The 24,784-nt window shown below is 51.0% G+C and overlaps 1 protein-coding gene across 1 annotated transcript in view; it reads left to right on the top strand.

Annotated features, from left to right (window-relative positions):
* Positions 1 to 2,415: 2,415 nt before the first annotated feature.
* CNIH3 (cornichon family AMPA receptor auxiliary protein 3) overlaps positions 2,416 to 24,784 on the top strand; it is a 122,596-nt gene continuing 100,227 nt past the window's right edge. The window contains exon 1 of the mRNA XM_004605420.2: positions 2,416 to 2,995. Within this exon, the coding sequence (XP_004605477.1) occupies positions 2,915 to 2,995 (81 nt within the window). The 5' untranslated portion in view covers positions 2,416 to 2,914. The remainder of the gene's footprint in view (positions 2,996 to 24,784) is intronic.

Below are 24,784 nucleotides of genomic sequence, written 5' to 3'. Positions count from 1 at the left end.
CTGCTGATTCCCTGTCATGAGAGGATCACAACACTGCCCCCCCTCAAGAAACCACGATCCTGGGGGAGAATTGTGTTCCCTGGACCAGGAATCCCAACTTTCACGGCATTCATAAGACGGTGAGAAGTTTTATTTCCTCATTTGATAAGAACTTGGGGCAATAGGAGATTCAGGACTAGCAGGGAAGCATGATTATCTTATGCTGCTGGTGGTGGGTTGTTCTAGCTATTTTCTGAGTTTTCTCTCTATGCTTGTTGATTGCCTCAAGGCCACAGGATGGTTGCAGTTGTTCTGGACAACAAGTCTGCATTCTAGGCCAAATAAAATGCCTATGTCATGGATTCAAACCTCTCATTGTATCACCCAATCACTCCTGGGTACACCACAGCTTGGGAAAATAAGCATCAAAGGATGGGCTTCTCTCTGTCCCTGGGAAATGAAACAATGTAGGTTAGGTACTCACATTTATTTCCTCCTTTGTCTTTTCGCCTTCCTCCTCTGTCACAGGCTAGCTGTTTTAAAGATTCCCTTATGAGGGAGTTATTTATTTTCTTCCATAGTTAGACCGGAAAACTTGTGGATCTTTGACAGCACCCAGCAATGTGGGACTAAATAACATTTGTTAATGCAATAAAAACTAATGGCTCGTGGCTCTTATTCTCTGAGTATCTACCACTGCAGTCACCCTTCCTGAGATGTTCTGTAATTGATAAAAACAAGATCAAATAGAGCTGGGGAAAGGGCAAGAAATACAAGGCAGTCTAGGAGGAGACTCCGGAGTCACAGGGATAATATAATGGGTTTATTTGACATTTTCTTTTAATGTTGAGATTCCTGATTCTGGAAATGTGGGGCTAATCATTCAGACCAATCTTCCCACTGAGCGTAATTTTTTAACGCTTCATGAAATAGACATAGGACTTCAGCAGAGTCCAGAGAGGTGGTCTAGCACTTGATGTGCATTTGGTCCAAGGGGCATTTGGTAATCTGGAGGGGGTGGGGCGGGCTGCATGGCTGCTATGCTGGTACTGCTTTGTAGGGCTGGGGGCAGCTTAGAGAGTGTACTGGAAGGAGTCATGGGCTGGAAACCCGGAAACCTGATAGAAATTGTCACAAGTCAGTTCTGTGTGTGACTTGATGAAATTCATCCCTCTCCCCCAGTCCTCCCCCTTCCATCCTTCCCACCCGCCTCCCCTCCCCAAGCTCCAGGAATCACATCTGTGAGTGTTGCAGTGAACAGTCCACCTGGGGAAAGAGTGAATCAACCTGGTTTAGTGTCTGCTCTGCACTCTGTGCTCTGAGGTTCACTCCAAAACGCATCAGGATCCAAATCTTCTATCCGGATTTGCCAATCATTTCCCAGAATATTTCACTGGCCAGCCTTGTTTGAGACCCGCAGAAAGACAAGAACCGCTTCACTACTGGGAAATCCTTTACAAAGGAATCGTTTCCAAGAGGGTGGCCAGTGAGGTCAAGTGTGCAGATGAGAATCTCGAGTGTTTGTTGAAAGTTGAATCTCTACTGGTTACCAGGCCCTGTGCTCGGCTTTTAAAACATTTTTATTTATTTATTTTTTTTTAAATCTCTGGTCCCATTAAACCTTTTCCAAATGGACTGGTAGTTCTCATCTTTATTTTTCCAGATGAAAGGAGGTTTAAGGAGGTTAAGAACTTGCAGCTACAAAGGGGTCTCCGAAGGCGCATGCTATTGACACTTCCACCACTCCAACACCCATCACACAAAGCCGCTGTCGTTGTCTCTTTAGTCTAGAAGAGTCCATACTCTAGTTTCCCCAGTCTCAAGGTCAGATGGCGGGGGAGGGTGGAGGAAGCGAGGGAGAAAGCCGCGATTGGAGAATTTTTACCAGGGTGTGCGGGGTGCAGCCCGTGCCGTTCAGTGCATCCTAGTTTAGGAAATTGCATCCGCCGCTGGCTAGACCCGAATCCTCAATCCCACACTGGCCTTTCGCCTCCCCACATTTCCCACTCAGACTGGAGAAATCGCGACAAGCACGAGGGGCGGCCGCCGCTCCGGGCGCGGGGTCCCCACCCTACCCTTCCGCAGCTCTCCAGCTCCCCGAGACGCACGTGTTCAAAGAGTCCCCGCCCCGCCCCGCCCGCAAGTTTCCGCCGCGCGCCCCGCGCCCCCCGGCCACCCGCCCCGCGCCAGCCCCCGACGCCGCAGTCCCCGCCTGCTCGGCTAGCGCTGCCCAGGACCGGCCACCGAGCCGCGCCCGCGCCGCCGCCGGGGATCGCGCGGGCAGAGGCGGCGGCGGCAGCAGCAGGTGGAGGCAGCTCGGCGTCCGGAAACGGATCCGCCCCTCCGGCCGCGCGGGGCTGCAGCCCGGTGCTCATCCCGGAGTTCTGGGGGTGGAACTTGGGTCCCCAACCCGTGAGCCGCCACTGCCAGCGGGGGCCGGGACCCGGGCGCACGACTCGGGGAACCTGACGCGCCCCCGCATCCTAAAGCTCTGCCCCCGGGAAGAGCTGCGTTGGGGAGGAGCCCGGCGTCCCCTACCCAGCTGGAGTCTCTCCTTGGGGGCCCCCTAGGGACGCGCTCGCCGGGTAGCGTGGAAAGCGGTGGGTCCTTCCCGGGGATCCCGGGGAGCACTGGAGCTTCCGACGCGCGGCTCCGCGGAACCCTCGCAGCCCGCGCCCCGTGGGTCTCGCCGGGCCGGTACTCATCGGCGGGACTTCGCCACCGATCTGGCATTTCTTTGATTTGGGGACAGTTCCCGCCAACGACGCCGGACGCACCTTGGCAGCTGGCTCGGCGGGCGGGCGGGCGCCCCGGTGGCCGTCCCCGCGCGTGCGGCTCTCGGCCCTGCCCTCCCCGACGGAGTGCGGCTCTCGAGGGGGGCCCTGGCCGCCTAGAGCCTTCCTCGTGCGGCGGGATCCGGGTGCCCGCCGCCGGCATGGCCTTCACTTTCGCTGCTTTCTGCTACATGCTGTCCCTGGTGCTCTGCGCCGCGCTCATCTTCTTCGCCATCTGGCACGTGAGTAACCGGCAGCCGCTTCTAGCTTCTAACTCTTTCATTTCCTTTTTCCTCCCTCTTCACACGCACCCCTGTCCATCTTTCCCCCCAGTTCCACTCAAGCGCCCTTTTCGTGCACCGGACGCCTGCGGGCTCCGACTGGCCAGCGCCAGCGCACCTGCCGGGACACCTTCGCGGCTCCAGCATCCCGGCCCGGCCCGGCCCGGGACACCTCTGGGGACCTGGGCTGAAGGTCTGGGGGTCGCAGGGTCTCGAGGGCCCGCGAGTGGTGACTATAGTCTTGTGCACCCCTTCACCTTCCCCCTATGGCCCCCTCTTCTTCTGCCGCCGGAGGCGAAGAAGCGCCGCCTTGGGCCCGGCAATTAGTCAAGTAACTATAACAACTAAACATTTAAAATGTCAGCATCTGCGGTGGGTTGCATTTAGACATAATTGGAGACGGAGTGGAAACACAACGGCAGCGCCAGGGAAGAGGAAGCGGGGAGGGGCAGGCCGGCGTGCAGGGCAGCAGGTGATGGGGTGGGCGGGGAAGGCGGCAGGACTGGCCGGAGGGAGAGCTGAATGGAAGAAGGAGAAACCTGTATCCTGTGAGCTCCCTCCTTGGCTCTCCAGGCAGCTGCGCTGTCCAGTTGTTGAAAGGATGTTGCCCCCACCTTCCTCAGCATCACCTTTCTTGTTCCCTGGGGTGGGGGTACGGGGTGGGGCAGGGGCTTCTCCTAGCTTGCACCAGACTGTTGCAAAGTCTTGCTGGGCCCCAGTTCTGCAGGTGGGACTAGGAGAGGAGCAAGCCAACCGAGGGGCCCTGGACCCATCAGAAAGGGCAACATTTGACGAGTGGGTGTGAGGGGGAACTCTGAGACTGTTTATGGCCCATGTCAGAGCCGCATGGAGGACTTGGGTCCCGTGCTCATCAGGGCATAGGTTTCCAGAGAAATGAACTGTCTTGCTCTGCCTTGCTGGGGGACCCCAAGAGAGGAAGCTGAGACCAGTTCCTTCCAGGCCAGCTTCTGACCAGCCTCTGAGAGCACCCTGCAGTAGTGGGAGGTGACAGGGGTGCGGTGGGGGAACTGCAGGGTGGCTGAGATGTGGGTGCTTGTGTTAGTGATTGCTGGAGTGAGTGACTTTGCCTCCTAAAACTCAGCTGCCCTAGTGGCTCATGTGCACAAGGAGGAGAGGGACCCTGGGGAGACGTCCTAGTCTGTCACCCCAGGCAGGTGCCCTTGGCATTTCCTTCCACATCTGAAAGTGGGTGTTCCCTGTGCTTCCCCTCCCTGCTAAGCTGTGAGTCTTGGAAGTCCAGGGCCTTCAAGAGAAGGAATTTTGGAACAGAAATTTGGGGCTGATGAATGAAATTTGGATGCTGGGGCTCATACCCATTACAAAAATTAAACCTTGACATAGCCGGCAGTTAGTTGTGATGAGGGGCGAAAGAAAGGCATTTAGAAGGGGGAAAAGGTACTAAATAGATCACACCCAAACTGTAGCTGACTCCGGCTAATGTGCTTTATTTTAGTTTTATTTATTTAGGTTGGGGGCCATACCATGGTGCTCTGGGAGCCATGTGGTGCCGGGAATCTCACTCTGGCTTCCTGCATGTAAAGGATGCTCTTAGCCGACGGAGTTCTCTCTGGCCCTGCTACTGAGTTTGGAAGGTGCTTTCTTTGCTTCTTTGGATTTGGGGAGGTCATGGTATTTTTGCAGACTTAAAGGCTAGCGACTCCCCCCCTTTTCAGAAATTCTTCTTTTGCTGTTTATGTTTTTGCCTTGGCCACAGGGTGGCAGGAAGCAGAGAGCTCCATCAAACTGTCAGATTCAGAGTCCTCTGAACTAACCCGGGAGTGGAGCAGGTAACCAGCAAGAATCACTTCTCTCTCTCTGGGCAACACAATAAATAATTCAAGAGCAACTTAATTGAATGGCTGGTGTGTGCCCCTGGTTGACGCATCAATGCTTGAATCACTGAGCCCCCATCTTGGCCTCTGCTCTCCAGGTAGAGCCTGCAAGTGGCAAGATGCTAATCATACACTAAATGAGCGCTTTTTGATTCGAATGACAAGAACACTTTCCATGTCTCAGCTGCCCACTCTCCCCTTTTGTAGCATTTTCCACCTCTCTCCTACTTTGCAAATCTGGCAGCCCTGAGCCCCTCTATGTCACTTTGATACCTGATCCCTGAAGGGGGAAACGTGAGACATCAATTTCTGTGGGTTTTGGTTCAGCAGTGGTAATGACTTTTTAAAACATTTTACTTTAGGCACCATGATGTATGATACTATTAATGGTAGTGTTTCATGCGAAAAACATTCTGGAACCACGCCTTCCACAGGGAGTCTGCTCCCCTCCACCACTGTCCCAATACCCCCCTCTTCTAGTACTAACCCCCACCCCCACTCCAAGCCACCCATAGTAAGCTTCCCCCTAAAAACCAATTTTCAGCATCTGTTGCCGTTGGGTTTTTGGTTATTTTCTTACTATGTTTATTTATGTTGGTGGTTATGATTGTAGGAGAATTAGTTCTGTGCTAGACTGGGTTCACTCTCCAGCGGTTTATATTCCTTATATATTTCTTGATCTGATGAACCCCTACTGATTGCTCAGCTTATATTGACATTCCAGTTAATGAATTGGCCACTTAAGTACACAGCAGTTAAAAGGCCTGCCCCACTGCCATGCTTAGGCAGCTTCTGAGTATGTCACATTCTTTAAAATTTAATTTTACAGCCCTGCTCAGGAGCAAAGATGCTGCTACCACTTGTTGAGTATCTGTGACTTACTGATTCTAGACAGATGGAGAGGACCACTCAGAGGTGCCTCCAGCTCTTTCTGCCTTCTCTTCCCATAGGCTGTCTGGGATCGAGGGTGGAGGGATGTGGTCAGACACAAGTGTCACAGTTAACTCTGATCTGTATTCGTTTCCAAATGGAAATACTTCAGATCACCAGTTTTTACTAACAGCTATCATTGAGTACATGATCATATTTGGAAGATGCAGATAAAGGAAGCAATCATCGGGCCAGAGCGATAGTACAGCAGGTAGGGCATTTCCTTGCATGCAGTTGACCAGGGTTCAATCCCTGGCATTCCATGTGGTCACCTTGAGCACCACCAGGAGTAATTTCTGAGTGCGGAGCCAGGAGTAACCCCTGAGCATTGTCAGGTGAGATTCAAAAAGAAAAAAAAAGAATTAAAAAAAAAAGAAAGTAATCATCTCCTCCCCAGCCCAAACTTCCTTTGCATACTACTGGCATTTGGCCTCTTATTGCCCAGGTATCTCATGCGTTCAGCCAACTGACAACTTACAGTGGAGGAAACATAATCAGAAGACTTTTGCAACTGGCCCGAGATGGCTTGCTAGACAGATAATTGGAACTGGCGTTGGAGCTGAGCCCTGGTCTCTTAGGCCTATATCCTTTTTCTAATTCTAGTCACTGTCTCTGAACTCTAACTTAGTAGTGAATAATACTTTTTATTCAGATGATGGGCTGGAGTGATAGCACAGCAGCAGGGCATTTGCCTTGCACGTGGCTGACACGGGTTTGATTCCTCCGCCCCTCTAGGAGAGCCCGGCAAGCTACCAAGAGTATCTCGCCCACACGGCAGTGCCTGGCAAGCTACCCATGGTGTATTCGATATGCCAAAAACAGCAACAACAAGTCTCAAAATGGAGACATTACTGGTGCCTGCTAAGCAAATAGATGAGCAACAGGATGACAGTGACAGTGACATTCAGGCGATTGCCTTTCTTTGTGTCAATAAAATATTTTGAGTTGGAATTACTAATTAGAGTTATAAGAACAGCATCATCAGTAAGTGCCCCAAATATTACATAACCCGCTTAAATTAAAAAAAGAAATTTTTTTTGTGTGTGTGTGTGTGTGTGTGTGATGTGTATGTATCTTTCAGACAATACCCAGTGATTCTTAGGGATTACTCCTGGTGGTGCTTTAGGAAATTTTCATGGGGCTGAGGTTAGTACCTGGGTCTGTCTTATGCAGGGCAAGCACCTTAACCCTTGTGCTGCCTCTTTAGTAACTTTGTTTTATTTTTGAAAATCAGATTTATTTTGGGGAAACTTCCAGACAATGCTCAGGGGCCTTGAGAATTCTCAAGATCACTCCCCACCTGGCCACTTGGGCCGTACTTAGGGCATTCCAGGTATACCCATTGGTGCTTGTGGGACAGTCTGTGACAGGGACCTAACCTGGGTCATCTACATGAGAGGCAGCACTTTAAATAAATCCTGTTTGTCTCTCTAGCCTCTAGATCCAGTTTTTAAAAAGAAGAAATGTACAATCCCCCCTGCCCCACTTCTTTTAAAGCTTTTAAAGTGATACAGGACTATTTTCACAAAATTTGAAATGTGGACGTATAATGGAACAAAATCACCTCTAATTTTATCATCCAGAGAAGATTTGGACCTCTCTTCTTGTCATTGTATATATGTATGTTTTTTTTTCTTTTTTAAATTGCTCTGGGATATTTCAAATAGGGTGGGACAGGGAAGTATTGGAAAGGGTTTCAGGAGTGAAGCAGTATCTATTTCCAGCCAATATGAAATGAACAGTGTTGACTTGCAAGAACCCTTCTGCTCCAGCATGGGGGAGCCTGTTTGCAGACGATCTGTTAAATAAACACAAGGGATGTGTTCTTTGACAAAATCAAAGATTCATTGATTCATTGCCATTTATTTCAGGATTTTAGTTTTTAAAGATTTTTTTTTCAGAACCTAGAGTCACTTTTCAAACTTGAGTTTTGACAGCCTATACATAATACTAATTCCCAGTCCTGTCTCTTTGGATTCATAGCAGCATTGGCTCTCAGTGAGCTTCAGTGGAACCCGACAGATGAGAGCAAGTACATATTTACAGCGAGGCTGTTTGCCTGGCACAGTGTCTTGGTGACGGAGCCTTTCAGCCAGTTCCAGCCTGTGACAGACTCAGCCACTGGGAACCGAGTGAACTTCTCAATTTCTCAAATAATCCATCTGGAGACCAGTGCTGGGTTGATGCCACATGGTGGGATGTCTGGGTTGACAGTACCTGTTCTCACCCTTGCTTTGGCCTTGCAGCCAATCTTACTTGGTCCCTACCCTTTGAGACACCCCTCTTACCTGGCTTCTCCCTTTTCGAAGCTAACCCATCTCCCAGCCTCTTGGGTCCCTTTCCTCTCCCCTGCCTTGGACCCTGTGCTCCTCTGGCCTCGGCCGGTGTGTGGGGAAACCCTGGAAAGAGTCCACCCTCTCTGACTTTGTGTCTCTCTGGAGCCTGCAGTGGTGCCTGGACCGTGGAGGGGACTCGTTGTTCCTCCCAGAATACATCAGTGCCTGACCGGGCCCTCGTGACCCTGTCATCAACCCCACTCTTGCCACTGCAAGACTGTCCCTAGACTGTCACCCGCTGATCTCAGCCCCTGGCCCTGATGAATGCCCACTGCCCTTGATTGGGCCTCAGTGCTGCCCCTGACTCCTAGGTGTGATCCTAGCCAATTCCTGCTGGTCCCACTGGGCATCTCTGGATCTCTGGCATTTTCTCAGGACCCCCGAACTTGGTCCCGAACCACAGTACTCCACCCTTCAGCGGACCTTCACTTCCCACCTGCAGAGAAGAGCCAGGTTCTGAGACTTTGTCCCCAAGGATCGGCTCCAGTGCAGCACCCACGGTTTCTCCCTCCTCCCCACACTCAGAGGCTGCAGAATCTCTGCTCCTGCCATCGCATGCCCCCCTCCCCCACCATGCCCAGTTCCTTGGGGACATGCCTTCATTCATCCCACTTTCTTTGTCCAGGCCCTTTGCTGTCCCCACTGCCCAGTTTGTGATTGAAGTGAAGATAAGCCCTTTGTTCCCAAGCCCTCCTGGGGCCCGCCAGCCATCCTGCCTTGGCAGAGAAGTTTGTCTCACCGCATTCTGCCTCCTGCTACCGCTTTTTATTCTTATAGGAAACACAGCAAGGAACTCAGTCTGAAAAAGCGGCTTCTTTGCATCCATCACCTGTAATTAGCAATGCGGTTGTCTTGCCTATTCTTTTTTCTTTTGCTTTCTTCCCATTTCTTAAAAAAATTTTTTTTTAGAAAATTGATTGAAATTCTGTGGTTTACAATACTACTCATGATTTCTCGTGCGCACAATCCTAACGCCACATCCATTGTATTCCTTTTAAGGCATCACATCCGTTTTGGCTCCCATTTCTCAGCTCTGCCTTCAGCAGGGCCACTGGGGGCAGAGTCTCTTACCCACTAGTGCCTATGGAAGCCGCAGCAGAGACACCATTGTCCAGGGCAATGACCCCGGCCCTGTGGGATGCCACAATATCTCACAGTCATTCTGCACCCAACACATGTACAGGTGTATCTCACGACTCACAGACCATTGGGAAACACCACCTTCACCCCTGTTTGCTTTTCTCTAGCCACCTTCCCCCTTCCCCCCTGCACTCCTCCAAACCCTGAACATGACCCTGCCTCATCCAGCTCTCACTTGTGCTGCTTTTACCAACTGGCCTCCTTGGCAGAGACTCACCAGAACACATCCCCTATGCCCTGATCATCCCAGTGTGTAAGCACACACACATACAGCTGCAAAAGGTGATTCCATCCCTTCCCCTCTCCTTTCTCCTCTCTCCCTCCCGTTCCTCTCCTCTTCCTTCCCCTCCTTAATTTCCTTCTTTATACCTATTGGTGCTCAAAATCAGTGCTCCAGGATCAAGCCTGGGCCTCTTGCCTACAAAACCTGGTCTCTAGGAGCTGGAGAGATAGTCCAGGGATCAAGGTATTTGTCTTGCACACTGCTAACACAGGTCAGTTCCTGGCACCTTTGATTCCTGAGCCAGAGTCAGGAGTAAGCCCTGAGCAGTGCTGGATGTGGTCCCCACCCTGCCTCAAGCATGCTCTATGCGCCAAAGGTGATCTAATCCCAGGAAGAGATCTTCGTATTATCTCTAACTAATCATTTGGCTACTCATATGTACAACAAAATTTGGGTGGATGGAGGGAGGCAAATAACTGTTTAATCTCCTTTCTCTTCTGTCTCCCTGAGTCGCTCCTTTCCTTCCCGTTCCTCCCCCAACTCGCTCCATGCAAGTTGGGTGTGAAGAAAAGCCCTGCACCCCTTGGATTCTCAGCCTTCCATCCCTGGTCTCAGATGGGTCTGAGTCCCACTGTCACACTGATCTGTGGGGTGGCATTTGTCTCTGTGTCTGAGTCCTCAGTGCCATGTTCAGAGGTGACCCAGTGGATGGAGCCCGGGGCCAGCATCCTTCCTTTTGGTGTGGGAAGGGAAGGTTTATGCAGCCAGCCACACCTGACAAATCCTCTTCTGTGAGTGCTCTCCCAGACCCGCCTGACAATCATACACCAGCCGGGTCATGGGGGAGGGAAGGGAAGGTTTGGGGGTGGGGGGAGACACCACATGGGACAGGTAGTCTGGTAGAAGGGGAGGAAGGCCCAGAAGGCTGCAGGTCTGAACTGCAGACCCAGCAGAGGAAGCACTCTTCCGTGTCTGCCTTAAGCGGAGTGCCCTATGAAAGGGCAGGCCCATGATGTGCCCGGGCTAGTTGTATGTTTCCAGGTGCTGTCCCATGATTATTTTTAATGATTTTCAGCATGAGGGTGCGGGTCTGGTGCTTTGGTGTCCGGCTGGCAGTGGTGTGGTGTGGTCAGCAGAGAACCCATGTGTAATTATGGGTGATGTGAAACATCCTCTCTCCATCCCGCGACTGCATGTAGAGAGGCCCCGATGCTCTCAGGAAAGGCAGAGTTCCAGGCTGATATATTTGCCATTCAGATTGCTCTTGAGTTGCTCCTTTTTCTAGTATCTGGAGGGAGCATTCTTAGGAAAAGAAAATGACCGTGATAGTTTAGAAAAAAGGCATGAAGTCGGTGACACTTCTGTGGCTGGAGGGTGGTGGTGGTGGGGACTCTTGGCATCGCTCAGCCCGGGTGCCTGCCTCTCACTCAGACTTGCTTGCCTGTCTTCTAATGGCAGTCAGAATGGAATCCCATTAATTCCTGTAAAGGTCACAGGGAATGCTTCCGTACACAATTAAATCCTGATGAATTGGTCTCAGTACCAACCCAGAACTTACTGATGAGACTGGCAAGTATTTTATATTTGTTATAGAAGAGAGAGGTACCCTGGACACAGGCAAAACAGTCCTATATAGATGAACCTGAAATCAAACTAGAAAATAGCAAAAAAGACAGATGAATCATGATCAAGCAGATAGATGAGCCATGGGCTTGCTTGATTGCTTTCTCTCTCTTCTCTCTCTTTCACTCTTTCTTTCTTTCCTTCTTTCTTTCTTTCTTTCTTTCTTTCTTTCTTTCTTTCTTTCTTTCTTTCTTTCTTTCTTTCTTTCTTTCTTTCTTTCTTTCTTTCTCTCTCTCTTTCTTTCTTTCTTTCTCTCCTTCCCTCCCTCCCTCCCTCCCTCCCTCCCTCCCTCCCTCCCTCCCTCCCTCCCTCCCTCCCTCCCTCCCTCCCTCCCTCCCTCCCTTCCTTCCTTCCTTCCTTCCTTCCTTCCTTCCTTCCTTCCTTCCTTCCTTCCTTCCTTCCTTCCTACCTTCCTACCTTCCTTCCTTCCTTCTTTCCTTCCTTCCCTCCCTCCTTCACTTTTTGGGTCACATATGGCGATGCTCAGGGATTGCTCCTGGCTCTGTACTCAGGAATTACCCCTGGCTGTGCTGGGGGAGCATACGTGATGCTGGGGATTGAAGGTCAGCACGTGCAACCCCCCTACCCACCACGGGCATTTCTGGGCATACAATGTCCCTGGCATAGGCTGACTTCAGAATCTGGCCTTGCAGGGCCTCTACCATAGATCCTGGACTATGAGACCGGAAATGGGACTGAGTGACCCCATGTATGATGTGAGCATGTGACCACGTTATTTTGGCATTGGAAGCACATTGCAAGCTCATGCTGGCCTGGCTTTTCCTTCTCATGGCTTTACAGGCAGACATGCTGACCCCCTAAACACGCATGTGCATATTGCCTTCATGCAGGGACACTCCCCGACCTCTCAGGTCTATGTCCTGCATCTCTTTTGCTGCCAAGCTACAGCCTCACCGTTATCAGCCTCTTCACTCCACCCTCTGACCCGCTCCTATGAAAGGGCTTGGACCTGGTGCTCGCTTGCACCGAACTTGTGCGACTCTGGAGAAGCCCTCAGTGTGTTCGTGTGCATTTGTAGTGGGTCAAGAACCCTGCACGCAGGCAGGAGACACACGGCTGGCTGGAGAGAGGCACGAAAGTCTCCTCCTTTGGGCATGAAAATCACCTCCTTGTGGCTTTTCCCTTTGAAGTAAGGGGAAGCAGCGGTTTGGGGCGCTGGTGCGGTAGCTGTGCCTGGGGTGGGCTAATTCTGTACTCAGTGCTGGAGCCACTGAGGGCTCTGGGGTACCAGAACTGCTCCTGCTCCCAAATGACAGCGGGGCTCAGGGGGGCACAAGGGGGGGAAGGCTTCATGCTTCAGGGATGCTCTACTACCACAGCCTTCAGCATCTATCTGCCTGTGACAGGGACCCTGAGAACAGACGTTCAACCCATCTACACTTTAAGGCCATTGTCTTTTTTCCCCCTCTTTTAATTAAAAATTTAGAATACAGACACTGATTTACAAAGTTGTTTGTAAAAGTTCCAGGCATACAATATTGTCACCTCCATCTCCAGCACCCCACAACTGTATCCATCCACCAGTGACCTCAGGTTCCCTTTTACACGCCCCTCCCCCTACATCCAGACTCCTTGACAGATTCTTTTCAAAATTTAACTGTTCTAGTTTGGGTTCCAGACTTAGAGTCAGGTTGGTTCTCATGAGTTAGATACATATAGGTACCTGTTTCTTACCTACAGCTGAGCCCGCCCCTGCCTCTATCACTGCCAGATGCCTCTTCTTCCTTCCTCCCTTTTCTATTTTTCTCTGTTCTTTCAGATCATTGTCTTAAGTGAGCAATTAAGTGACTCTGGTCTGAGAACTTTTACGGGTCTCAATTCTAGGGGTACCTAGAGGACTGTTCGTTTTTTAAAAAAAATTCTTTAAATCTTGATCTAACTAGAATGCTGTGAACACAGGTAATGCTGTGTGTTGAAGTGAATGAGGTATTCTGTTGAGTTCCATCACTGGATTAGTCTACCTTGAGTCCTGGTCTCGGACCACCTAGTTAGAGCAGCTTCTCATCCCTGTTGTTTCCTTGCATTCAACTTTTTTCTGGGGGCCCGCCCAGCCTCCATTTTGCTGCGAGTACTGCAGTTTGTCTTTTGTTTGTAAGACTGTCTCATTTGCCTCTCTTTTCTGTGTCAGATGAAAAATATTTGCCAGCCTCATTTGCAAGATCTGATAGGTATTTGAAGACAAATTAGGATTAAAATTAAAATATATGTTTATTGCATGTGTGGACTATAGCACTGTAGTCCCGTTGTTCATCGGTTTGCTCAAGCAGGCACCAGTAATGTCTCCATTCTGAGACTTGTTGTTACTATTTCTGGCATATCGAATACACCATGGGTAGCTTGCCAGGCTCTGTCATGCAGGCGGGATACTCTCAGTAGCTTGCCAGGCTCTCCAAGAGAGACAGAGGAATAGAACCTGGGTTGACTGCGTGCAAGGCAAATGCCTACCCACTGCGCTATCTGTCGAAGAGGATGACCTTCTCCGAATAGAGACGGATCGGTCTTTGGTCAAGGGTATAGGAGTATTTGCGCTTCTCTGTTAGAACCTCCAAACAAGCTCTCAATTGTATATATATATGTATATATATATATAAAATGAAAAAAATTATCATCATTTTAAGTATATCGGTTAGTGCATTTTGAGTATGTAGGTTAGTGGCCTGAGTCCAGGCCCCTTGGGCAGTCACTGCCAGCATCCTCAGTGCTCTCCTGTCCTCCCAGACAACACACACCACTGACCACTCACTCCCCTTTTCCTCTGCCCTCCATCTGCATTCTGCATTATTCTATTGGCTCTCTGAGTGTGAGGACTCTAGGAGCCTCCTGTGGAACGATGGTGTTTGTGTTCTTCCGCATGTGACTTCCTTCCTGGAACACAATATTCTCAAGGGTCAACCATGCAGTAACATGTGCCAGAATTTCCTTCCTTTCTTTTTTTGTTTTTGTTTTGGGGTCACACCCAGAAATGCTTAGGGCTTACTCTTGGCTCTGCACTCAGGATTTACTCAGGGGACCATCTGTGGTGCTGGTGATAGAATCTGGGTTGGCTTCGTGCAAGGCAAGTGCCCTGCCTGCTGTATGATCTCTCCAGCCCTCCTGCCTTTCTCAAGGTTGAAAGTGATCCATGGTGTGTGGACCTAAAATATTGATTCCACCTTCTGGCTATTGTGAAAAAGGTGGTTATGAAAGTGGATGTGTGGACACCTCTTTAAGACCCTGAGGCTCAAATGGTAATCTCACATTGATGTTTTTGTTGCTTCCCTGATTGTTGAAGCCATTTTTCTGGGTGTTGGTCTTTGCTGTGTCAATTCTTTACTTTTTCTTTTTCTTTCTTTTTTTTTTTTTTTGTTTTTGGGTCACACCCGACGATGCACAGGGGTTATTCCTGGCTCTTCACTCAGGAATTACCCCTGGCGGTGCTCAGGGGACCATATGGGATGCTGGGATTAGAACCCGGGTCGGCCGCGTGCAAGGCAAACGCCCTACCCGCTGTGCTATCGCTCCAGCCCCTTTACTTTTTCTTGATCTCTGATCCATTCTGCTTTCTGCATTCCTGTAGGACGTTCCGATAATGGGACCCTGAACTTCCCCCAGATTTATTCATTTGCTTAAAATCTGGTCTCTTTCACTATATCTCTAGGATACTCACGTGTGTTTTTTTTTTTTAAATTTTTACAGAGGCTGGGCAATGAAATAGTTATAAATATTCAAGTCTTAGAGTTGGATCCGAGTTGTCAGAAGTTATAAATACTCCTTAAATAGATTTTCTGGAGAAAACACTTGGGCTTTGCTATACAGAGTTAGTTCATGACCATAGTGATTTCTTCCAGATTTCATCAGAATGAGATTAGCAGTGTTTTTGAGATTGTAGGGCTTATAATGTTTTGGGTATGTGAGACTCAGAAAAGCACCTGGCACTGAGAACAAAGGGTCTTCAGATAAAACAAGTCTACGTTTTTCAAAACCTATTTTCAGGGCCAGAGGATAGTACAGTGGATAAGGCTAACCTGAGTTGTATCCCTGGCATCCTTTATCCTTCCCCTTCCTCCCCCCGGCCCCTCTAGGTCCTTCCAGGAATGATCCTGGAGCACAAAGTCAGGTGTAAGCCCTGAGCACCACTGGGTGTAGCTCAAAAATACCAAGAAAATAAACAGACAAAAACCTAATTATCTTTTTTGCATCAGTGAGTGCCCCAAAGACCTACCACTGCTTTCAGTGACTACCAGGAGAGGGAGTGTACCAGACACACGGGAACCGAAGCCTCTCCCATTCAGTGTAGACCCTCCGCTGGGTGCTACTGGGGGTGGAGAAGGAAGCAAACTCATAGATTGTAGGGGAGCAGTTTGAAGTTTCTGGTTTCTTTAAGATGCCTTGAGTCACCAAAGTGATTTTTTTTCCTTTTTGGGTCACACCTGGTGATGTACGGGGGTCACTCCTGGCTCATGCACTCAGGAATTACTCCTGGCGGTGCTCAGGTGACCATAGGGGATGCTGGGATTCAAACCCAGGTTGGCTGCATGCAAGGCAAATGCCCTACCCACTGTGCTATCACTCCAGCCCCACTAAAGTGGTTTTGAAAGAAGGACTCGTCAAAATGTAGCTTTAGGGGCTATAGTTCAGGGAGTTAGGGTCGATCCTCAGCTCGGTGTAGGATTCCCTGAGCACTGCAAGAAAAGACCCCTGAAGGCTGCTGGATGTGACTTCCCAAATGGAATATCACATACACACACATACACACACACATGCATATACATACACACACAATTTCTACCACTTCAGCAAAAAATCCATAGCTAAGCAAACCCCACATTTGGCTGAGCATAAATTTTGGTCAGGTGGAATTTTCTTTTCTTCCTTCTCTTGGCATTTGGGGCAGATGGCAGGGGCGAGAGTGGTGGTGGCAGAGGGGAGATAGGGAAGGCATGTATGTCTATTTGCAACCCACATGGTTTGGGCTGCAAGCCTTAAAACAAGCAGTTAACTGCACACATTCACCCAGTCATCATTTGCTTTCTACCCTCTAGAGGCTGGGAAGCCCGTGTCAGGCCCTTCAGTCTGACCCACAATCCGAGGTGTTGAGTTTTTCTAACACAACACCTGGTTTTCCAAGAGGGCTGGTTTTTTCAGATGCTGTCTGAGTAGAATGGAGTCTTAACTTCCAGACTGGTAAGAGGCTATAAAAACAAGAGGTGTACCTAGGACAAGTTTCTTTTTTCTTTTACATTTGCTTAGTTCTTTCTTTATTTAAAATTTTTGAATATCTTTATTTAGTTTTTAATTGAATCACCATGTTACAGTTACAGAGTTGTTCATAATTGGGTTTCAGTCATACAGTGTTCTACCACCGGTCCCACCACCAGTGCAGGACAGGTTACTGACGAAATAGCACACAGGGTTCCTTCTCTGGATCCATTTCATCCCTGGAGAAGGGAACCACCTGCAGGCCTCCCTCAACCCCCAGGTCCCCTCTCCTATCGGGTGCCTTTTCCATTCAGTCTTTGCAAGGTTGTCCTTCTTCTGTTAGTTTTTTTCCCCACTTTTTGGGTCACACCTGGCAACGCACAGGGGTTACTCCTGGCTCTGCACTCAGGAATTACCCCTAGCAGTGCTCAGTAGACCATATGGGATGCTGGGAATTGAACCCGGGTCGGCCGCATGCAAGGCAAACGCCCTACCCACTGTGCTATTGCTCCAGCCCCTCTCTGTTGCTTTTGACCTCTTTTCATATGCCTTCTCCTTTGCATCTATCCTAGACCTGCCAGACCCTTTCCAGCGCCGCTGGTCCCAGCTAAAGGGCACAGGGTTAGCAGTGAGGCAGTGATTCCTTCCCCTGGGCTTTCAGAGCCTGGCTGGCCTTCCCGGGCAGGTCTGAGCTAGCTGCTGTCTGTGTCTACAGGGTCCATTCGACTTTGGGCTCCAGCTGTCCTGCTGGGGAAAATGCAGGGGAGGCAGCATGGGACTGACTTCCTTCCCCCCACCCCCCCTTTTTCCTTATTGGCATCTGATTCATGGACCCTAAAAAAAGAGTTGATAGCGACATAGTCAGCTAGCTGAAGCAGCCCAGATGGCCTCCTATATAATAGAGACATTTGTATCTTGGATTTAAAAAAAAATGTATTTTTTAAATATGTTCTGTGAACCTTGTGAAGGGAAGGAATTAAACGGCACTGAAGGGTTGGGGGTGTGGACAGGTCCAAGCAATGAGCGTTATAAGCCCCTCAGGAAGGGAAAGATTGGGAGATAGGCCCAGAGACAAGGGGGAGTCTCTGAGGGGAGAAGGATGCTCAGGGTAGCGGCCTGTGTGGGATGGAGCTGCGCTTCCGGCTCCTGAGTTGGCCGGAGGCTCCTCCAGCTGGGGAGTCAGCACGACAGCTGTGGACACACAGGCGCCCCCGTTTTTGTGCTGATCTGAACAGACGCACAGAGGATCCTGTTTCCTTCCTCCTTGCTCATCAGGAAGTGGCCAGGCCGGTAAATCCCTTGTGACTCTTAGAAATTTGAAGAACACATATTTTCTTTTTTTTAAACCAGGGGTGGGTTGGGGGCTCCTAAGCAATGTTCAGGGGCTCCCAGGGTCACTTCCAGTGATACTCAGATGACCAGGCTGGACAGTGGTGCTGCTGGCCTCTGCAGTGTCCGGACCACCAAGGCCCTAAGAGACAGTGCCTGGGGGTCTTCCGGGGCTGCACCCTTTGATGCTGGGGTGGGGGTGTGGATGGTGCTGGGAATCAAGCTGGGCCTCCTCCAAGGGCAAGCCCTGTGCCGTCTCCCTGGCTCATGTGTGCTACTTTTATTTTCCATCTTGTTGTGTGGCCTGGATAAAGATAAGATATAAAGATATTTGCCTTGCACTCTGACTGACCTGGGTTTGATTCCTCCGCCCCTCTCAGAGAGCCCAGCTAGCTACTGAGAGTATCCCGCCCGCACGGCAGAGCCTGGCACGCTCCCTGTGGTGTATTTGATATGACAAAAACAGTAATAAGTCTCACACAAGAGACGTTACTGGTGCCCGCTCAAGCAAAATCGATGAACAACAGGACGACAGTGCTATGACAGTGCAGTGCTACAGTTGTATGACCTCGGCCACTGCGGAGTGGGACTTGGAAGTGTTGATCTGATCCGAACTTTCACGAGGGTTCGGCTAGACGTCTGAGGATGGGAAAGCAAGTGAAGGGAGGGACTGGCCGCCACTCAGCTGGACAGTGGGTGCCTGGTGATGGTTTGGAGAGCAGGGGATCTGGCCTGGGGCCTGGGAACCAGATCTGGGAACCTCTGAGCCGTGGCTTGTCCTGGGGTGATTTCCATGTTTTGAGGTTCTGGAGAGTGACGGAGGAATTGAGCTGAGGCAACAAAGCGTGTGTGCCGGCTGGAGAGAGATATGCTCCATCTTCACACCTGTTTCTCTCACTGGCACTTGCAGAACCAAGTCGTGGCCTGGAGAGGAGCTGGTGGCTGTGAGTGATTCTCTGGCAAAGCGCTCGGTGGCACTGAGGCAGTCCCTGCTTTGCCCTGGCCTTTGTTTCCCATGTGTCAGGTGAAGGAGCTGAATTTCCATCCAGTTCCAGAATTTTCTTTCTTGCCCTGCATGATGCTACCTGCTGCTGCTCCTTCCTCCTTTCTGCTAGCATTTTTCTTTTTTTGGCTTGCTTTTGGGCCATACTGGTGGTGCTCAGGGCTCACTTTCTGGCTCTGCACTTGGGGATCACTCCTGGCATGCTTGGGGAACCATGTGCGGTACCTGGGATTGAACCCAGGTCAGCCTAGGCACGTGCCCACCCACTGTACTCTCGCTCCAGCCCTGCTGGCAACTTTCGAATTTCTATTTTGAGTTTTCTGTGGACTCCTTGGGCACACAATGTCAGGTGTCTGAGTGTGGACTGTGCCTATCGGTTCTCAGAGGTTCTTTCTGCACCTTTTCCTCAGAACAGGGTTTTGTGGAAAGGAAGTTGCGGTGCATGGAGAAGGGGTGGGAAATGTCACACGGAAGACCCAAAACTACAGAATAACCTGGAGCCTTAAGGTGTCGGCTGCTCTGACTTCTCTCCTGGACGTTCCTTTGAAGGATGGAACATCGAGGAAGCTGGGCCTGCCCCCCCTTCCTGGTCTGACCCCTCCGATAGGACTTCGAGAAGTGGTGTAGGGCAAGGGTGGAGGAGTTGGGTGACCTGCTCAGGGCCTCATGCTGTTGCCCAAATTCAGAGGGGACAAGGTTTTCTCCAATGAAGGGTTGGCTCTGGGGCCTGAGAGATAGTCCAGTGTGGGTAGGGTGCTTGCCTTGCATGTGGCTGGCCTGGGTTCGATTCCTGGCATCCCATATGGTCCCCTGAGCCCTCTAGGAGTGATTCCTGAGCACAGAGCCAGGAGTGACCCCTGATCACCAGTGGGTGTCCTCCCCTCCAGTCCCCCACAAAGCAAATGAAGGGTTGGCTCAGAGGAAGCAGCCCCTTCTTTCTCTGCGTCCCTCTTCGTGCTGCCCAGGAAGCTGGGCCTGCTCCACTTGGGCCTCGCACCCGCTGGTTCCCGTGGAGTGGAGACCAGCCACAGCCCTTCTTCCCATCATGAAAGCATCTGAGGAAGCCGGGTGCCATGCTTCCCTGGAACCCTGGCATATGGTTTTCCTGCTGAGCCTGCAGCCTTGCCAGCGTCCACTGGCCAGAACTGAGCACAGCACATGGTCAGCTGTAAGGAGGGACAGCCTTGCCGTCACCCAGGGGCCCCTCATTTCATCGCATAACCGTTGCAGATTTTATACCAAATTTATATGTTTTCATCTGTTATTATTGAGATTTAGGTACAAGTTTACTGGGTTAATGCACTATAGCACTGTCATCTCATTGTTCGTTGATTTGCCCGAGTGGGCACCAATAACATCTCCATTGTGAGACTTGTTACTGTTTTCGGCATATTGAATATGCCGTGGGGAGCTTGCCAGGCTCTGCCGTGCAGGCGGGATACTCTCAGTAGCTTGCTGGGCTCTCTAAGAGGGGAGGAGGAATCGAACCCAGGTTGGTCTCGTGCAAGGCAAACGCCCTACCCGCTGTGCTATTGCTCTAGTCTATAAACGTACTGGGTTAATGGTTATGTTTTTGGTGTGTTACAGTCATCACAACTCAGCTTCATCAAAGTGCCCCATTGTTAAGTGCCAGAGTTCTCAGTGGAACCTCCAAATGTTAAGTGGCCACAAGCTAGAGCGCAGCCACTGACTGAGACACACAGAGACAGGACAGATTTTTCAAGGTTTTATTCACACACCAAAACACACACACTCAAGGGATTCAGCACTGAGGGTTTATGAGCCTAAGAGACTTGGCACCCCAGTCGCCTTTCGGGAGAGGTTTTTTAGCCCTCCCTCTGCCCTCCAGCCTCAGCGCCTGAGTGCATGGCTGTGTGTCTGCGTGCCCCCTGCCAGGGGCATCCTCACGGCCTTGAGCAAGCAAGCGAAGCGGAGGGTACAGAAGCGAAGCAGAACGGTTAACACTTCTCGTTATATTGACTTGAATCATCCTTGTTATCTGTGGTCGGATGTCTGGGCGTTTGTGTCCATGCCCTTGGGGTCTGCCTTGTTCTCACTAAGTTGTAAACTCATGACCGTGAGGCACAGAATGGAGCCTGGCTTTCCAGAATGAGTTGCAGTGCTTCTTTCACTGTGACCCTCCACTTCTGTCTGTTTTTAGGAGGGAGGGGTTTGGGCTACACATGGTGCTTCTCAGGGCTGACTCTTGGCTTGTGCTCAGGCATCACTCCTGGAGCGGCTCAGGGAGCCACACGGAGTGTCGGGGATCAAACTGGCCAGCCATGAGCAGAGCAAGTGCCTAAATCCCCCCAGACCTGCCCTGCCCTGATGTTACTTTAGTGCATCTTTACAGTCCCTCACCCTGATCCCCCCCACTTCTTGGTAACCTCACTTTTGTAACCCAATATGTTAATTTTGGGGGGGAAGGGGGGAGAGGATATGATCTTTTTTTTTGCCCTTTTTGGGTCACACCCAGTGATGCACAGGGAGTTACTTCTGGCTCTGCAATCAAGAACTACCCCTGGGATGCTGGGAATCGAACCCGGGATGGTCGCATGCAAGGCAAACTCCCTACCCGCTGTGCTATCGCTCCAGCCCCAGGGTATGATCATTTTTTAAGAAGAAAGAAAAGGATGCCAGTATTAAAACTAGGTGTGGACAAATTATGTGTGGGGCAACAAATATTTGGTGAAGTCAGTTAAGAAAAACAGCATCTGCAGGATTTGGTGTCTCCTAAGCTGTGTAGCTCAGATTCTAGAGGATGCAGGAGACCCAGGTCTCCCTTTACTTCCTGGGAAAGGAGCATCTACATCTGAGTCTCCTCAGGTTCTCTTTCCTGCTTTATACAGAGCTAGGGCTCAGGGGTCCCCTTACAAATCCTGTGTGAATCACTTACTGTGCTTACCCCCATCCCTCGTCCCCTCACCATCTCCAAATCCTAGCATGCGCCATTCTCTTAAGGAACAAAGTTGGCAGGTTTCACCATTAGTGAGGAAATGACTTGCTCTGTCAGCAGAAGGTCGTGTCAGTGTCCTCCTGAGGGGGCAGGTGATGGGGTGACTCAGCTGCATTGTGTGCTGGCCCCTTGGTTAAAATGAGTGTTTCCCTTCCAGGATTGTCATGAACATGCTAAGTCAGCGACGTGGTGGCAGGGTTATGAAAGGGCGCTGAGGAATGACTGTCGGCCTGGCCTGGCATTTCCAAGAGGCCGAGTCCCACTGAACCTCAGGAGCGGAGCTCTGGGCCTGAGACCGAGACCTTGGGAGGTGTGGGGAGCTGACCGCGTCACAGTCTGGTGGCTCAGAGCTGCTGTTTAGTCTCGGTACCACTCCTACACCCTCGAAGGTCTCTTCTTAGAGCAAAGGTTCCTTCTTCAAACAAAGCACTAAGTGGAGGGGCCTGGGGAGATAGTACAGTGGGTAGGGCACTTGCCTTGCACATGGCTGACCCAGGTTCAATTTCTGGCACCCCATATGGTCCTCCAAGCCCCACCAGCAGTCATCCCTGAGCACACAGCCAGGAATAAGCCCTGAGCACTGCTGGGTGTGGCCCCCAAACCAAACCAAAGCAAACAAACAAAAATAAACCCACAGAACACCAGGTATTGATGAAAGAAAGAAATCAATGATACAATAAGACTCAGGCCAGTAAAGGATTCGGGGTGCTGGGCTCAGCTCATATGGGCTGAATTGAGCCGAGTGCACTTTAGAAATGCCGCCGAGCTAAGTGAACGTGGTTCCCGTTTGCTGAGTTTTTTTTTTTTTTTCATATCCATATAAATATCCACAGTGAGGACACTCCCAGCAGAGCTGGGTCCCTAAAGCTGGTGCTGCTGCTGGGGGACTGTGCTAACCCTGCTGGTGCTTAGGGACCCCGTGCCGAGCTGGGATCTGTCTCAGGGCCTTACACATGCTGGGCCTGCACCTTGGGCCATCTCCCTGGCCTGTTGTTGATTCTTTCAATTGGACCTACAGTGACACATGAGGAGGCCACCACTGAAGGTAATGTCCTTGAGCTCTGGCACCAGGAGGGACCTGCAATCTCCCGGCCTGTTTCCTCCTTTGGAGCTGAGGATGCTTTATCCTGGGGAGGCCCGAGTGACCACTGCCTTGGCTGGGTGAACGTTCATCAGGCCCTTCCGTCCTCTTTGGCATGGAGCTGTGGTGCTCCTACTTCCGGCTCTGCTGCTCTCGGGGTTTGGGAGGCTTGTTCCCTCGATGGAGCCAGGAGATGGGAGTGGATGAAGCGCACAAGTGCCTGTCCCCGCCAGCTGCTGCGTCATGTGGAGCTGGAGGAGGACATGAGTCTGGGGGAGTCTGAGGCGTCTCTGCCTGTCTCCCAGGGGGTCTCCCAGTGAGCCGAGGCCTCCCCCTTCGGGCCTCGCACCCTGGCACATGCTGGTTCAGAGAAGTGAGACGGAGCTGTGTGGCCTGGTTCCTATCCCCTCCCCCCGCCTCTGACGTGGTTCTTCACTTCTCTTCGGGGTGCTGCTTCTAACTTGTCAGATGAGGGGGGATCTTTCATTTCTACCGGTGTTCTGAATGAGGGCCCCCGTCTGCTGTCTCAACCCGGTGCTGGCCTTTTCTTTTTTTTTTTTTTTTTTTTTTTGGTTTTTGGGTCACACCCAGTGATGCACAGGGGTTACTCCTGGCTCTGCACTCAGGAATTACTCCTGGCGGTGCTCAGGGGACCATATGGGATGCTGGGATTTGAACCAGAGTCGGCCGCGTGCAAGGCAAACGCCTGAGGGTTTTTGTCACTCTCACTTGGTGATGCCAGGCTCTTGCTTCCACTGTCGCGGTCTGTCCCAGGTTGATGGGACAGCTGGTGGCCGATGAGGCTTCTCTGGTTCATAGCATCAGCCCCAACCTGTGCTCTTGGAGGGCACCCAGACCCCTCCCTTTTATCATCTTTAAATTGATCCCTTTGGCCAGTTGACATCTTCTGCTTGCACCTGGGCCCCGCCTCTGCCCTGTCTCTCCCTGGGGCTTGGGTACCTGCAGTGTCACGTGTGGTCCCCTCTGTGCGGGGGGCAGTTACATTTGCTTGAGGTGTCCGTACTACCCCACATGGGAAAGAAACGGGAATAAACGAAGCAAGTGCCACATGCCACGTACAGTGCCTCTGGGATAGAAAGTGACACTGGGCTGGCGCCAAGTCTCTTGTGCCTCAGCCGGGGAAGCATGCTCAAGGGGACACTGAGTCATTCCCTGGCCGGGTCACGTGGGCAGGCAGGGACCCCTGTGCGTTCCATTGCATACCCCAGATTTGTGATAATTTTTGGCCTGGTGCTGCTGAACCTCCCGGAAGGGGCTGGTGGGGACTGCAGGCTGCAGGCCAAGCGCCCAGACTCCGGGAGCAAGGCGTGGGGGCGGGGCTCTGCCTTCATGCCTCACGGGGTCAGCCTTTCTCTGGGAGTGCTGGGAGGCTCCACGCCCCTCCTCCTTTCCTGCCCATCAGGATGCCCCCCTACCCCCATGGTCAGTGGGTTTTCTTCTGTTGTGGACCCCTTTTTCTGTTTTTCTGCGCCATACAGGCCAACCCTTCTGACACTGGGCTAAAACTCTCCTTCTAGAAACCGCCTTCTGGATCACCTTTATTGATTTCATTAGCTAGTTTTCTGCTCTGTAAAAGGCTGGTGCTGGGGTTGGGTCAGTCATTCCTGTGCCCTCTCTTGTCCCCTCCACCCTGCATCATGGCATGTCCCCACGGGGCTTGGGTTGGCCTGGGACTTGGAGCTCTTTGAAGTCTGTGTGAGTTCTTTTCACAGGAGGCACCGGGCCCCGGAATCTGCCATCCCACTAGTCTCTTGAATCTGACCCCAGAACTGCACGGTCTGGTTACTCACCCAGCCTCACACCTGTGCCTCTGACATCTTTGCATCTGCAGTCCTGTTTTCTACTTCCCTAGAGTTCTGATTTCTTCCTCCTCCCTTGTCCCACCTTTTCCTTTCTTTTCACTGACTTTTTCTTGGCACAGATTCCATAACATCGTCCAAGAGAGTGAGCTATTTATCCATCCATCCATCCATCCATTCATCCATCCATCACCTGTCATCCATCATCTATCTTTTTAATTTATCCATCATCATTCATCATCTTTCATCCACTTTTT

This window comes from Sorex araneus, chromosome 9 (assembly GCF_027595985.1).
Source record: "Sorex araneus isolate mSorAra2 chromosome 9, mSorAra2.pri, whole genome shotgun sequence".
NCBI lineage: Eukaryota > Metazoa > Chordata > Mammalia > Eulipotyphla > Soricidae > Sorex > Sorex araneus.
Note: the sequence above shows the minus strand (reverse complement) of the source record. Positions and strands in the feature narration are given on the sequence as shown.